Raw genomic sequence first — 14,706 nt, 5'->3', positions numbered from 1 at the left:
ATTCACACAAATGTAATGGTCTACTAACATTGTGCTGCATGAGCTCCAGGTCAATAGATTTCCAATCCCACTTGGTTCATAAACGGCCTTCAAAAGTGTACAGAACCATTTTCTCTGGCAGCTACATTTTCGGGAGGCATATCCCGGCACCACCGAGACCATTTTCCAAGCAACTGACTGGAGGGAAGAGCGTGAGGAGGGGTATGTGGGATGTGGATGACTTGTGTGTGTACGTGAAACCTTGATAGACCGAAAACCATCATCATTTCTAACACATTCATTTCACTCCCTGGTATCGCTCACCTGAAGGGCTGACTAATGTCTAATTTAGTGAGGAAAGAAATTGGATTTTGTATTGAAAACGAGAACATTTTATGACTTTAAAGATGAAACTTTGTGATATGCCTTTAACAGCTGTGAAGCCTGAGGGGGGGGGGGGGGGGGGCAAGGACCAAAAATAAATAGGGAGAGAGAGAGAGGGGGAGGGGGGGGGGAGTGATAAACAAAAATAATAAGTAGGCGAAAGAAACAGAATTATACAGAGGGGGGGGGGGGACAGAAACAGAAGAAAAGACACTGAGGCATGAATAAAGGGATGGAAAACAATCTATGCATCGGAAGAGGAAAGAATAACTTCATGCACCAAGCTAATGGCAGACATCTTGTTGCTTTACTAGATGTGGGGCCAGAAGGGTGCCCGGGGCCCCTAAACTATCAGAAAGAGGTGCAAAAACAACAACAACAACAACAACAAGTACAAAACGGCTAAAAGCAAGGGAGAAAGGGAGGAACCTAATCATTGACTGCTTAACCTAAACAACCACACAGTGAAGTAATACAACCACAAGCGCAAAATGCCTTCAAAGAGACGTGAAGCCTTCGATAGAGGTTGTTTTGTGTCTCTCTCAGTCTGGATGTCCTGCTCCTATGTGGGTGGGATGGGGGGGGACTTTTACACTTCTGTGTTCAGGGACCCTTTGTCTCATAATCGATCCATGACTGTAGGGCATTTGGAGTTACAAATAACAGCTATCTATTGGCAGTATTTCATATTAGAATAGTAGAAGTAGTAGTAGTATAATAATAAAGTTGTTTATTTGGCGTTCATTTCTCACACCGAATGAACAATCTGGTTCCCTCCTTTAAAATGTTTCTAAACCCGCCGCTGAACTTAACCTCCTCTCAGGCCCGTGTCTCTAAACATACAGGCAGCATGACGCACAAGTCCCAGGACATACAGAACTACAACACAGTGCACAGTATAGCGACTCCACCAACCCTCTGACATCGTGCTTCATGCCAGCTCACAAACAAGAGCAGCCTCGCAGGAGATCTGACACAGGAACGCTTTAGCTCACACGGGCACAATGGGAATCCGGCCCTGCTTCAAAAGGAGGCGCTATGGCTATCAGAGAAGATGGGCAGACGTGGCACAGAGTCAGCTGGTATCGGATACTTGAAAATCTTTACATCAGACGTGAATACACGTACGTATGCAGCAGTAGACCGACTGGGGGTCTCTCCGAACGCAACACGGCGTGGAGACTGTCTGCTAAGCTTAATGCTTGACGGGGCACATTTGTGAAAATTCGACATTACACAGAATATGTTGTTCGTCGGACGGAGAGGGAGGTTTGTATGTGATGCTTTGCCTTTGCCTGAGGGGGATTTGGCTGCTGCAACTGCATGGATATTTCACTGCTGTTAGTGCAACTATAGTGAAGCCGACTGTAGTGACTGGAGATAAAGATGGAAGCATTCAACGGGAAATAAATCCGCTTTTTTTTTTTGTTCAAGAGAACACAGATTTCCAGAGAACATGAAACACAGAAAAACATCCTCTTCAACCGTTGCAACCACTTCACTCAGACTGTCCACCTTTGAGTGTCGGCTGCTTTCATCTGTCATTGACCAAAAGCCAATCTACCTGTTCCTGCCTGTCCCCTTCTGCTCCCATAATCCACTTGTTAAGAGTCTTTTTTTTACCACCGTAACACACACACACAGAGAGAGAAACAGCATTGCTGCCCTCTGGGTGGGTACTCCAGCACAAAATCAAAGGATAAACAGACTATACAGATCAAACTACAGAGTCCCTTGAAAGTAGCAATGGCTGCCGCTGATAACAAAACACTGGCGTGCTTTGGGATCTGCATGAGGGGCTGGAATGTGTATGAGGGGTAAACTAAGTCTGTTCTCAATAAAGCGGCATTAATGGTAACGGTTGGGACGGTTGTTAGTTGGAGACATCGTCACGGAGGAAAATCAGACCCACATGAAAAGTATTAACAAGATCCAATGGATACAGATAGAGTCATTGCTACGTTTACGCCTTTGCTTTGGGTTAACTCCCTTTTGCAGACTAATGATTTATCTTCTAAAACCCTTTCAGCATAAACCAAAATCACACTTTATTTTCAGGGTTAACCTGTCCAAGCATGTGTTCACTATCACAGTTCGATTCTACAGCCCTCTTTTATGTTTCATGATGTAAAATTGGAACAAAATATGCCAGTAAATGCCAAAGTTGAGTGAAGCCGACTCCCAAAAGATGAGAAAGTAATGTGATATTACTGATTGGTCTTTGAATGATGGAAATTACATTTTAAACCAATTCAACACAGTGAGCCATTAAGATGTGCTCTGTCATTTATATGCTTTTTCTTTGTAGCACAGGGAACCTAAAAGAGCCATGGCGGGAGCCAAGACTCCATTTCAATTTAAATCGAAATGAACTTTCTTTTAACTGATGTCCAATGTGACCACTGTGTGAATATAGCTTTGATAAATCAGCCGCACCGCTAACTACGCCGCCGACGTCCCTCCAGGTAACAGGTGCAGTGTCGGCCTCGCGAGGGGTCCTAGGGACGCTAGAACATCTTCTAATAGCTTCTAAGTCGTCCACCGTCTGGTTCAGTTCTTCATGACAATGAGCAGATACACCACAGGAGCTTACTGTTCCGACACTGATGAGCACAAATGTGTGCCATCGGCTGAGCGTCCGGGGCTTTCAGGGGGAGGACGTAAATGACATTATAGGAACAGGAAGAGACAACATTAAATTACTGTTCACTTGGTTTGTTACGCAGACGCTGACTATGGAAGGATGGAGAATGTTTAAGTGCAATGAGCAATGCAACAGGACGTTGGCTTGTTGGTGAACTGTAATACATCGTAAAACTGTCAAAGCTGTTCCAACCTTGGCAGAAAATGCTGTTGTCATGTAGGACCCCATCACTCATAGTAAAAATGAAATTGGAAAACATGGTTATCAGGGCCTGTAGTATTGTTTTGTTTGTATGCAGTTAAATTGTGTACCTTCGGTGAGACCACAGCTAGATTGAAACGCTGTATTTAAGGGCAATATCTCAGTCGAAATAAATTAAAAGGCTCAAAGTCAACAACCGCGATCAACTTGGCACCACCAGTGTTTTCGATAAACCTACAGAAAGACGCACCATAAATCAGCCTCAGTCTGCAATAGACAACGCTCTGTTGTATCACAGCTGAGACCACACGGCTGCTCTACTGTTCAGGAAATGAGCAGAGCAGAGAGTGTAGGTTTCCCTGGATAATATTAGCATAAAGCCCTGCACCCTCTCCAGGTGGAGTTTGCTGGGGTGGAACTAATTTGTCTGAGCACAAAAGTTCTTCTCAGTCTGGTGGCAACGTTCGAAAGGCAAATATGTGAAATAACACACGGTGTCTTACAGCCTCATACGTCTGTGATACTGTCGGAGGACGATGTTTTGGTGCGGTGAGTGTCGCTGCCAAATCACAGAAACAGAGGAAAACATCAAACGTCACCGGCTCTGCTTTTTACCGGCCATCTCCTTCATCATCAAATCTAAGATTTCAAACATGGCCATTTTCATTCGGTAACGCTTAATGGAGAACGACCTCTACCCTCTACCATGTTGCCATGTGTGTAGATTGTTTTTAGAAAGGGGGATGTGGTTAAAGGGCTGCCCTGGAGTTCTCTTATATACAAAAACAAAGTTTGTTTCAGTGTTTAGTGTTTGAAAGCATTTGAAAGCCAATAAAAAAAGTATTTTGAATCCAGCATTGTTTTCATCGATGTTTACCGTGCAGGCTTCTTCTTCCCTCTCTTTGTTGGCGTATTGCTGCATATCTTGATCCATTACCGCCATCTACAGGTCAGTTTAACAGTGCGACACAAGTGGCAGGAATGAGTATCGCGTCACACATATATGTGTGATCGTCTCCACACATGATAAACAAAACAGGGACATACTTATACTGTAGTAATAGAGCCTATACATTCATAATGATAACTGGAGGCCTTCATTCTCAGATAATGGACTGTAAAAATACTTTTAATGTCACAAAATTAAAGACAACAGCAGAGGAAAAACAACATAAAGACATCCTCTCGGTTAAAAACATCTGCCCGAGCCCTTACACTGTCCTGAGATGCAGAGAAACAGTCTCCTTGTGCACCGGGCAGATTCTCCCGGATCTAAAGCCGTACGTGCCGTGCAGATGATTCCTGTCACTTTGATGTTCTCGGCACGTGAGGCCAGCGGTTCCAGACGAGGACGAAACAGTAGACGCGTTGGTCAAATGAGGGCTATGGAGGGCTTTTCTATTTGTAGGCTGACATCAGGCTGTCTCTTCTGCTCTCTAAGCTGCTCCAGAGACCGACATGCATTTAGTCCAAGCTAAGCAGGAGAGACATGTCTGACCTTTAGGTAAATGTTAGGCTGCAACACTGGCAGGAGCCTTCGCTGATTAAATATGAGGAAGGAAAAGCAAAACACGGGCTAAATTCACCGCAAACGTTTACACAGCGGCGAGCTAACTAGCTCTTCCCCACTTCTTCTCAGCAGAATGTCCTCAGATTATGACATTTTGTACCTCCTCACCTCACTTGCACTCTGTCATTTCGACGAGGAAATAACAAGACTCACAAGCCATTTCATACTCTGTTGACAAAAGGAAAGATTCACCTCTTGGCCTCAAAGTCCAGCCACACAGCTCCCTGCTGGGCTTCACCTTTCTTCCCCGGTAACACGGACAGACACAGGAAAGTGCTTTTGAGCTCTCTGCCCTCGATCACATGATGCAACTCTTAGCTCAACTTTCTAAAAGAAATCTCTACTTCCAAAATGTCCAACTTTGAACTTTGTTCCTCGCCCCCCCCCCCCCCCCCCCCCGTCCCTCAAATTTCCCCTCATTGTTATGAAATCTCTCGTGGCCAGACTTCACGGCCTCACACGCCTGTCATAGACGTCCATGTGTACCTAAACAATTCCTTCATTGTCATCTTTCTCCTGTTTGTCTCTCAATCCCACCGCTATCTCTCTTTGTGTTTCTATTCCTGCTGCACCACTGAGGGAGATAAAAGACAAATAAAGCCAGCGCTTCCTCGCTCCGCCTGTCCATCCAGGCATAAAGCACCTCTCATCCTCGGTGCACCCCCGCCCCTGATTGCAGCTGGCAGCGTCACTGATAATCACGTCATTTAGATGCAGCCCGTCCTCTCCTCCATTAGCAAGTCTAAACTGGGAATATTCCAAACACACAGTCAAAGGAGCTACACCCCCTTACAACAATGTGTTTAACATTCTGAATGCATCTGTGCTGAGAGTCAAAGGAAGATGCTCATATATTATATATTTATACATTTATATATAACAGAAACCAGATCTGTGATAGGGGGAATGAGTTCTAGATTGGTTTATGAAATTATTGGTTTTGTGAATTTGGGGCGATAGTTCAGGAAATTCATTATTTGGGAGATGACTGGCTACGTCGAGCTTGAACTTGGGTAAAGTCATAATTTTCATCTTTTGAGCTGGAATTTTTACCATGAAAACTTCAGACTAAGAGCTCCACGGCTCATAGTTTGACTGATATCATCTACAACAACATTGCTTCACGTCAAACGTCAAAACAAAGGAAGGAGATGTGAGATTTATGAGTTTAAATTGATTTTTTTAAGGTAAAAGTTATGGACAGCAAAAACCGAAACAAGGAGCTGGAAAGACGTGAAGGGTCTGTGGACTCACTGTCCAACATGTTGTCAAAGGACTAGAGTTGAAAATGAAACGGCTGGTTAACAGAAATGTTATGAAATGAAATGCTGAGTTAGTCGACTTGATTGTTTGAGTGATCGACACCGTCATAAATCAGTGAGCTCCATTAATCACCTTCACTGAGTACAAACAGACAGACTGCAGTGAGCAATGCACAGTTCAAATATTGATAATTAAATAGGGAAATATTGATACTTGGAATCGGAGAAGATTGCCAGGCAAAATGTCAGCGTGTCCCGCTGTGTATGGATTCATCTCATTTATTATGGAGGAGCGAGTTTCAGAATGAAAGGTCACTAATGACCTCTCAACTATTAATGTGTCCGCTCTCATAATTAAACAGCAGACGGTGCCTAAAAGAAACCTATTCTGTGGTCAAGAATTCAATGACAGCGTGACCCATTTGTCATCTATTTAGATCATGCAGTCATTTTTCTAAACGCTCCGCATGACATCATTTCGATATCTTTGGGCTGGCGATGAGCTAAAAAGTCGTCATGTCGCTATGCAGAGTGCGTATGTAGATACTACACTGCATAAATCCAGTGGTGTAAAATATTAGAACATGAGTACAGCAGGATGAGCTCACAATTGCCAGTTTTTGACAGTCCCTCCCCTGCCTGTGTTCTACTTGTACTGTAAAAGGTCATTCTAGTTTGTCTGGGACACGTCTTGTCCGTAGATAGTTACATTATTGATGTGCTTTTTGTTCTGGATTCGTGGCATTTTTAAAGGATGAACTCACTACTGTGGTTTTCTTCTACTGTATCTCTCTGCTGATTTATGAAGACGGCTAAAGTCTACTTTTAATGTCAGTGTTTAATGTTATGTATCTTGCTCATTGCTCTAACAAAGTCAGCTTGTAAGACTTACAAGATTGTTGTTAATCTAATAGAAAATAAACTGCTCACAACTATATTTACCCGTTTCTACATTTCTATACATTGAGCCTGTTGTCATCTGTCTTTCATCCACACATATTCATCAGCCGATAGTTATTTAAAATGCATAACATACTTAAGACGATCTTGATACAGATCCCTGGATGATTCGTCGATGTTCATTCCTCATAAATCATCGACCACCAGCACTAACGTGCATGATTTCACCCCAGCGAGATCATTAGTGTGTGAGACAGATGTAAGCTAGGGTTGGTCTGTGTGTGGTGGGTGGGTCCGTGTGAGCGGTTTCTTTGATTTGTATTTTGAAGAACTCAATAAAATATTTGAATAACAACTGTGTCTTTCAGCCTTTAGTCTTTGTCTTCCTCACAGTGCCGTGGAATCGTTCCTGACCACATTCATCGGTGGCTTGCAGGATTCCTCATCAGACAAACCAGACTGGCACCGGACCAGAAGTCTGGTATTGCGCTCTGGGTTCGCCTTATCGGCTCGCTGTTTACTAACAGTCACAGAGTCCATCACTTGCAGAAGCGGCGTTATCTCAGCATCCCAGGCAACACGAGCTGAATGCTAGAGCAGCTGCTTTAGTCTCAGGCCCAACTGTGCGTGTGTGTCTGAACCTCCTCTCGCACGACAACACAAACGATGGACGGATGAAACTGATCCAACCTGTGGAGCTGTCTCTTTTTGACTGTATAAGTTAGAAGAGGCGACCGAATTCATTCAGAAAAGTTACACTGGCAGATATTTGAATCTCTTAGCTGTGTGGAACAAGGTTTTTAAAGGGTAATTAAAAACCTTAACAGCTCTAAATCATTGCACCCACAACAGAGACAAACGTGTCCTGGTTTTAAACCTTTGAGCTAATGATTTTAAATAGTCCAGCAGTATAAACGCTAATATCACATTCGTCTACTAAATCGTGAAGCTCGTAATCTCAACATTGAAACCGTTTTGTATGAAAAAAAGTCTCACCCTGTGGAGGGGGTCATGATGCAGCCTCCACGATCAACGGTCATCCTGCAGCCACAGCCGCGCTCTGGGGTGTCGTGGTTCATCCCAAAATTGTGTCCGAGCTCGTGTGCCAAAGTCACCGCTGCCCCCAGCGGGTTCTCGGAGTGATCCTGCAACGGGACAACGGGACACACCGGAACATGAGAACGTGTTAGTCGTCTGTAATGACTGACATTGCAATATGATTTACAATATTAGAGGTAATTATAACTTTTACATCATTATGATTTTTGCAGGGATCTGTACCAAACAAAGATGTTTTCTTAAGTCTGGAGAGTACGATGTGTAGGACAGGACGTCTGTGCAGCATGACACTATTTAATTATAAATGGTATTTTGAAACGCATTTTGCCGTTAACAGATATTGTGCCTCCCAAGATTTGATAATTGCAGGAGACCATGTTGCGATTTTGTTCAAATTTAATTAATTTTGCACTTCTAGTTACTCGAGTAAGCTTTGAGCCGAGCTATACTGAAGTGCACTGTTACCCACAAAAAAAAACAGAAGAGAAGAGAAAAGGGAAAAAAAGAAAACTCAAAGAAGACGATTTTTAAGCAGCAGATTCCCAAAACAGTTGGGTAACTGTCTAATCTGCCACCTCATCATTCTTCTATTACTCATTCTCCTCACGGAGGCCTGAATTCATCTGCCATTCCATTACCCCTGCAGACCCAATCATAGCCGCTGCTAGTAGAGACAGCGGCTGCAGTAGGCTCCACAAACCTAGCTCCGTGTGACTCGCTGCTGCATTGATAAGCAAGAAAACTGCCCTTTTTTTCCCAGCCGGAGATGGAGAATGACGAGTGAGAGGTGGAAGTTTGCAGTCAGACGGGTCGGGAGGAGAGACGGGGGAGTTTGAAGGGTGACTGAGAAAGGAAGTCAATGTAGTTCTGTGTGTGTGTGTGTGTGTGTGTGTGTGTGTGTGTGTATGCCAAGGTGAGACTGGAAAAGGGACAAACAGATAAGGATGAATGACATAATTACAGTACCACATCAACTTCCACTAGAATCGACTCGTGATAAAATGATCATTGTGTGTCATCAGCTACATACTGCTGTTTGGATCAATTAATGTGAACAAATTGTAATTAAAAGTACACAAAATGAGGCGTTAAAGTGTTTAATACGTAACAGTGGAATACAGTTAAACACACTTTACGTGTGATTTTTGCACACATTTCCCACAGATTCTTATCTTTTTTGTGAGATTGACATTATTGTGACATTTTGCTTCTTCACATTCAGAAGAATGATACCAATCTCATGTACGCACGGCACATATGAAGCTGCTGTCAGCAGCCGGTTATCTTAATCCATACACAGACATCTGTGACTGTGAGTAGCCCCCCCCCCCCCCCCCTGTACTTTAGACCAGAAAAGCATGTTCCAGCCTTACGACAGATACATGCTGTTTAACTGGTGGCATGTTGGTTATATGCTACACTCTCAATAACGTGCACGATTCCGCAAACCTGGTAACCTCTCTCCCACGTAGCTTCAGTATATCTTACTGCAGTATTCAAATGTTTCCACCGTGAGAAAATCACATGCTTCCTTTGAAAACTGGGTCATAAGTCAAAGTTGAGGGCAAGTCGAGCTATTTTCTACTCTGATTACAGAGCAGCGTCGTGGGGAGATGCACTCCGCCTTCTAACAAGAGGGATGGGAAAACTTCTTCCTCTGCTGCTGTCATGTTTATCAGCGCGTGTCTCTATGTGTGTGTGTGTGTGTGTGTGTGTGTGCGTGTGCAATTCATAGTTGAGTGCCTCCTCACAAAAATAAAGTTATATCAGAGTCAGCAGAAATGGATGAAACCCTTAGAGGCCACAGTCATTTCTTTTGAAGCAGCTATTCAGCCATTGTGGTGATAGTGAGCATTTGATAGTGTCGGTTACAAGAAACGCTCAGATAATCTTTCTGATCATTTTTCCGACCACATGAGAAAGTAACTCCCTGCAGAATGCCGCATAAAAAAAGGGGATATTGTTCGCTGTTACAGTTTAAACCAAACCATTCACATTTTAAAGACTCTAAAGTGAGTTTAATGGCAAAATAAGTAACATTATGTCGTTTACACTGGAGGAACATGTGGACCAGATAAAGGACTTGAGGCTGATTAACACATGGCGGTGTAAGGTTTGAGAAATGGTTCATCTCATCTGGCCGCCCTCTAACTGGTTACATGGCCCTTTAATCTCGGGCCAAACCATCTGCTATCTGTAAGTAATGGGGAAGACAAACATCTGGAGATGCCATGGCCAACAGAAAACATATCTATTAATGGGGGGGGGGGGGTACACATCTGGACTTGGTGCATCGGCACTGGGCTGATATCCACTTTGTGATTTGGCAAGGGTATCAAGTGCTACATCAGGCACCCGACAGGCAGCTAATTTACTACGTATAATCATTTTGTGTACCAGGGGTGACGCACAGTTGAGTGTAAAAAAATAATAAAATGTGGGCTCTGTAAGAGCTGGTATAAACAATTTATCACATCTAATAAAAATGTAAATGTGATTTTGTTCAAACGATGTGGCCTTTGATTTAGCTCTCGGCCCCACCGAGCCGTTTAGAGAGCATGATGGAATGATGGGACGACTTCAAATGACCTCAGAAAGGGGGGTGCGTATCCCTCTGATAGTATATTTTTTTTACATATTCCTTTGTGGCGATGATGAGGCCGTGAATGTTGAGGGAGTGCCAGCACAAATATTATTAGGTTTAAAAGCATGACTTCCTGCCAGCAAACAGTAAAAAAAACACCTTTTGTGTCTGGATTGTGTTAGCCTGCTGAATCTGAACAATGTCTACACTGATACAATCTGGCTACATAAGGGAAGAGGAGGGTGGGAGCAGCAAGAAGATTTTTTTTATACTCACCATGACAATGCCTCCGGACTGCTCCACTGTGCACATGCTCATAATGGGCGCCATGCCAATGGTGGTGCCCTGGAAGTAAACCCCGCTGCAAAGGACAGAAGCAGGGTGGGAAGGAGATAAAACACATCGTACGAGAAAAGAGCTCAGATCTACAGCACTATAACAGCTGTTGTGCATTTCTTTTAGCTTGTCACCCCGCAAAGTGTTTATTGAAGCTGGTTTTCCAATAAGGTTTACACCAACTTCCTACCAGGTTCAGATGTTTGGAAATACAATATAGTTTTAAAACAACCATATTATTATCTACACTCTGGAAGTAATATACGGAGCCATATTTTACATAAGTGGGTATTTGCGAAGGCAATAAACAAGATAAGATCTTTGAGTTGTGATTGTATTATCATTTTAATCTTTTTATTGCCAGACGTTTGGTTTGATGTATAATCATGTAAGGGTGTGTATTTACTGTATATTCTGATATGGAGCCCAGGAGGAGTAGTTGTTGCAAAGATGGCAGCTACTGAGGATCCAATTAAACAATAAATAAACCTCCAGGTAACCACATAGTCTAGTTAAATAATGGGGATAGAATGGCTGACTGGGCATTAAAAACCCATGGTATCTTCTGGGAAATGGTTAGCACTGATGTAAATTATAAGTGACATAGCAGCTAATGGCCCTTTAAGGGTTGGTTGTCGTGTGTACCAATAACATTACTGGGCTCAATACCCACCTTATTAGTTGAGCATTGTCGTGAGGTTTCTGGGGCAGCAGTTTGACTTTCCTCCAATCTAGGAACTCGTGCAGGGTGGAGAAGGGATCCTGGGTGATGGGACATTTATCAGAGTCACTCCACACCTCCAGACCCACCAGAGCCACCCGGATGTTCAGGGCCCTGTAGAACTGTTGATACGCAGGGAGTCAGTGTGGATAGAAAAGGCCAGGGGAGCTATAGAGTTTAGGTTACGTGAATGATCAAAGACTTCCAAAAAGATGTGTGAGACACTTTCACCTTTGGTTTCTTAATATGGCAGCCCTGAGTCACGGAGGTAGAGTAAGAACTGGATACCAGGAAGCCTTTCTTCCAACTTTTTGTCATATGTGGCAGGCGAGCAACTGGATTGAATAGGCTCCATCTTGGGGGTCTGGTATCCAGTTCTTATTATACATCCATGTCCCTATTAAATGAAGGTTCCTGCGTGCATTAATGAGAGCGTCTCTTTTTATGTTTTTCACTTGATCAGTGCACATATTCTTCATGTCTTCATCTATGCTTCCCTTAAGTAAATCCATCTGCCCACTGCATCTGCTAGCTATATATCCATAGCTAGAAGAGGTTTAGGACAAACTGAAAGCAGCTGTTTTTGTGGGATATTAATATATCACACATTCAACCCATTAATCTCAGCCGCCAGTAATATTTCTATTTAAATAAAGTGATTTATCCCTTCTGTGCAAAAGGGGAGAGGTTGTGCTACCTTGTCCACGTAATTGGCTATCTCTGCCAGTCTCTGTTTCACCTTTTCCACGTCCCTCCCCTGTTTCTGAAACTGGAAAAAAACAGAAAATGTAATGAAAAAGGAGCATTTACACCCAGAAGTAGTGGCGCTGATGAGGACGTGAATGACACCGTAATTACAGTCATTTTCAGAACTAAAAAGCATGAAAGAACACAGGACACCCACAAAGGCAATACGTTTTCCTGAGTGTTAGGCAGCTTGTCAAGCTGTGACCATCTGGATCTAGAAAAATCTCCTAGTGTTAGAGAGACAAATGGCAAGGCCGCAGGGAGCAGGTGTATTGGCAGATCTGACAGCCGGCAGAGCTTTTGATCCAAACTGCAGCAAAGTCGGATTTACTATTCCTACCCTACTGGGTATCCACCTGCGTTGGTGCTGGACTTTAACAACGTACTTGATCCCCTATCCTTTTGTTTTTTTAGCAGAGGGCCGCCAGGAGGAAACCCCACAATGAGCTTGTCAGTGCTTATGGGAGACTCTTCTGTGTCCACACCGCTTTTTCCGGTTTCCTGTCCGGCCGGCTGGGGAATCGTTCAGCACTTCCTGTCAAAACGGAGCCTCTGCCACAAGACCACACTGCTTGTTGCACACTGACCTAATTCAGCAGCCCCAGTGGGACCCGCTCTACAGTTACTACAGCGTACGCTGATTTCCTTCTGCTTATAACATGAAGGGTTGCTCTGCCGTCAGTGTGTAGTTGTCTGTTGTTCAAACACTGTATTTGGGAATGTTGCATTACCTCTCTGTTGTCTGCAACAATGATCAGCTCAACGTACTTGGTTGTCTTCTGAGCGTGCCTTTTATGCTGAAGGAACAAACAGAAATGATGCATGTTAGAAAGAAAGATTTGTTAAAGAAAATGTTTTTTAAGGACTTTTGCCCACTTATTCCTCCTTAATATCTGCGTACTTTTTTCAAGCACTGGAAAATAGCAGAGTAGCACAATTGATGTGCCAGCGCTTTGCGTGGGCCTACATTAATAGCCAAGATAAATCACAACTTTTTACACTCCAGCTTCTGTAATAAAAAAACTTAATTGGTGAGCTTCAGATTTGCAGGTAGGCCAAGTTTGTTACTTTTGGAAATAGCCAATTGACTGTCAGCTGTATATTCATATTTAACATACAGATATGAGACGTAATTGTGCAATTTAACTCTTGGCAAGAAAGTGAATAAATAGGCAAGTTTCCCTAAAAGCTACTATTAAGCCACCAGCATTTTTATCTCGTTTCCCAGGACATTACACAAAGCGTGCCGGGTCATACGACCATATTCTTCGATCTTTTTGCCCAAATAACCCGTCTGCTAAGGCAGAATTGATGCTCTTCTCAAATTGCAATGCCCAGATATTACTCAGGGGTCATTAAGTACTGCGTGTTGGTAGGTTTTACTTCCTGACTCAAATGGAGTTTTTAATGCTTGGGAATAGTGGCAGATGGATGCTGCACCTGCTCTATGCAAATCCTTGGCCAAACCTGCATGGTCCCTCTACTTTGGGCTCTAAGCGAAGATAAAATGTGTCAAGCTCATGGCAACACCCTCTGGGAACTCATCCAAACTGGTCTACTTGCCAATTTGCTGATCTTTGGTCAAACGCCCATTTATTTTTCATCTAGTGAATGTTAGTCTCACCCTTCAGAAAACATTTGACAATTAAATACAGCAAAAGAAATCTGCTCAGGTTGATGACTATGTAGTTTTGGACTGTGATATCCACATATCCAGAGCTCTAACACAGCTTTTGCAATAAAAAAAAAAAAAAAACATAATACAAATCTCACCCTTGTGTGGAAGGACTGAAAGGGGCTTTTGATGTGGTTTTCAGGGGCAACAGAGGACATGTTGAAGCCATGGCCGCAGGCTCCTGGGGTCATTGTGAGTTCTTCCACCCGGTAGATGGAGTGGGCACCGGTGTCATGTCCAGATATCGGCTCAATGATGAATGTCTTGTTTTCAAGTGCGATGAAGCCTCTGCAGAGACAGCAGAGCAAGTCTGAAAACAAAGCCTGAAAGCATAACCAATCACCCAGACCCACAATTTCACTGAATGTGGCTCAGTCTAATGGAACATGCTACAAGTCAGGTGGCACTTTCTTTCTACAGGCCCACGTTTACTGAAGTCAAACTATAAAAGATTTTATTTGAGTATTTCGACAACAGGGCCAAGCCCCACAGAGCTTCTAAGCATTGGCCTTGTGATCATTAGAGCTTCTCGTGGCTTTATGCACAAAAGCTCCATAAAATTCACAAAGTACTTCAGTATTATAAAACATCAGCCTTCTTTATGTGCACTTTGTCACTGAAATAATCTCATTTTTCCAGATCAT

General features: G+C 43.3%; 1 protein-coding gene across 1 annotated transcript in view; it reads right to left on the bottom strand.

Annotated features, from left to right (window-relative positions):
* The window catches only part of adam12b (ADAM metallopeptidase domain 12b), a gene marked incomplete at its 5' end in the record, with an annotated part of 64,243 nt that overhangs the window by 17,749 nt on the left and 31,788 nt on the right, over positions 1 to 14,706 (bottom strand). Inside the window, 6 exons of the mRNA XM_079168977.1 lie at positions 7,937 to 8,085; positions 10,860 to 10,944; positions 11,593 to 11,762; positions 12,338 to 12,409; positions 13,119 to 13,184; positions 14,161 to 14,350. Coding sequence (XP_079025103.1) covers positions 7,937 to 8,085; positions 10,860 to 10,944; positions 11,593 to 11,762; positions 12,338 to 12,409; positions 13,119 to 13,184; positions 14,161 to 14,350 — 732 coding nt within the window. The remainder of the gene's footprint in view (positions 1 to 7,936; positions 8,086 to 10,859; positions 10,945 to 11,592; positions 11,763 to 12,337; positions 12,410 to 13,118; positions 13,185 to 14,160; positions 14,351 to 14,706) is intronic.

This window comes from Pholis gunnellus (assembly GCF_910591455.1).
Source record: "Pholis gunnellus genome assembly, chromosome: 11".
In the NCBI taxonomy this organism is placed as follows: Eukaryota; Metazoa; Chordata; class Actinopteri; order Perciformes; family Pholidae; genus Pholis; species Pholis gunnellus.
Note: the sequence above shows the minus strand (reverse complement) of the source record. Positions and strands in the feature narration are given on the sequence as shown.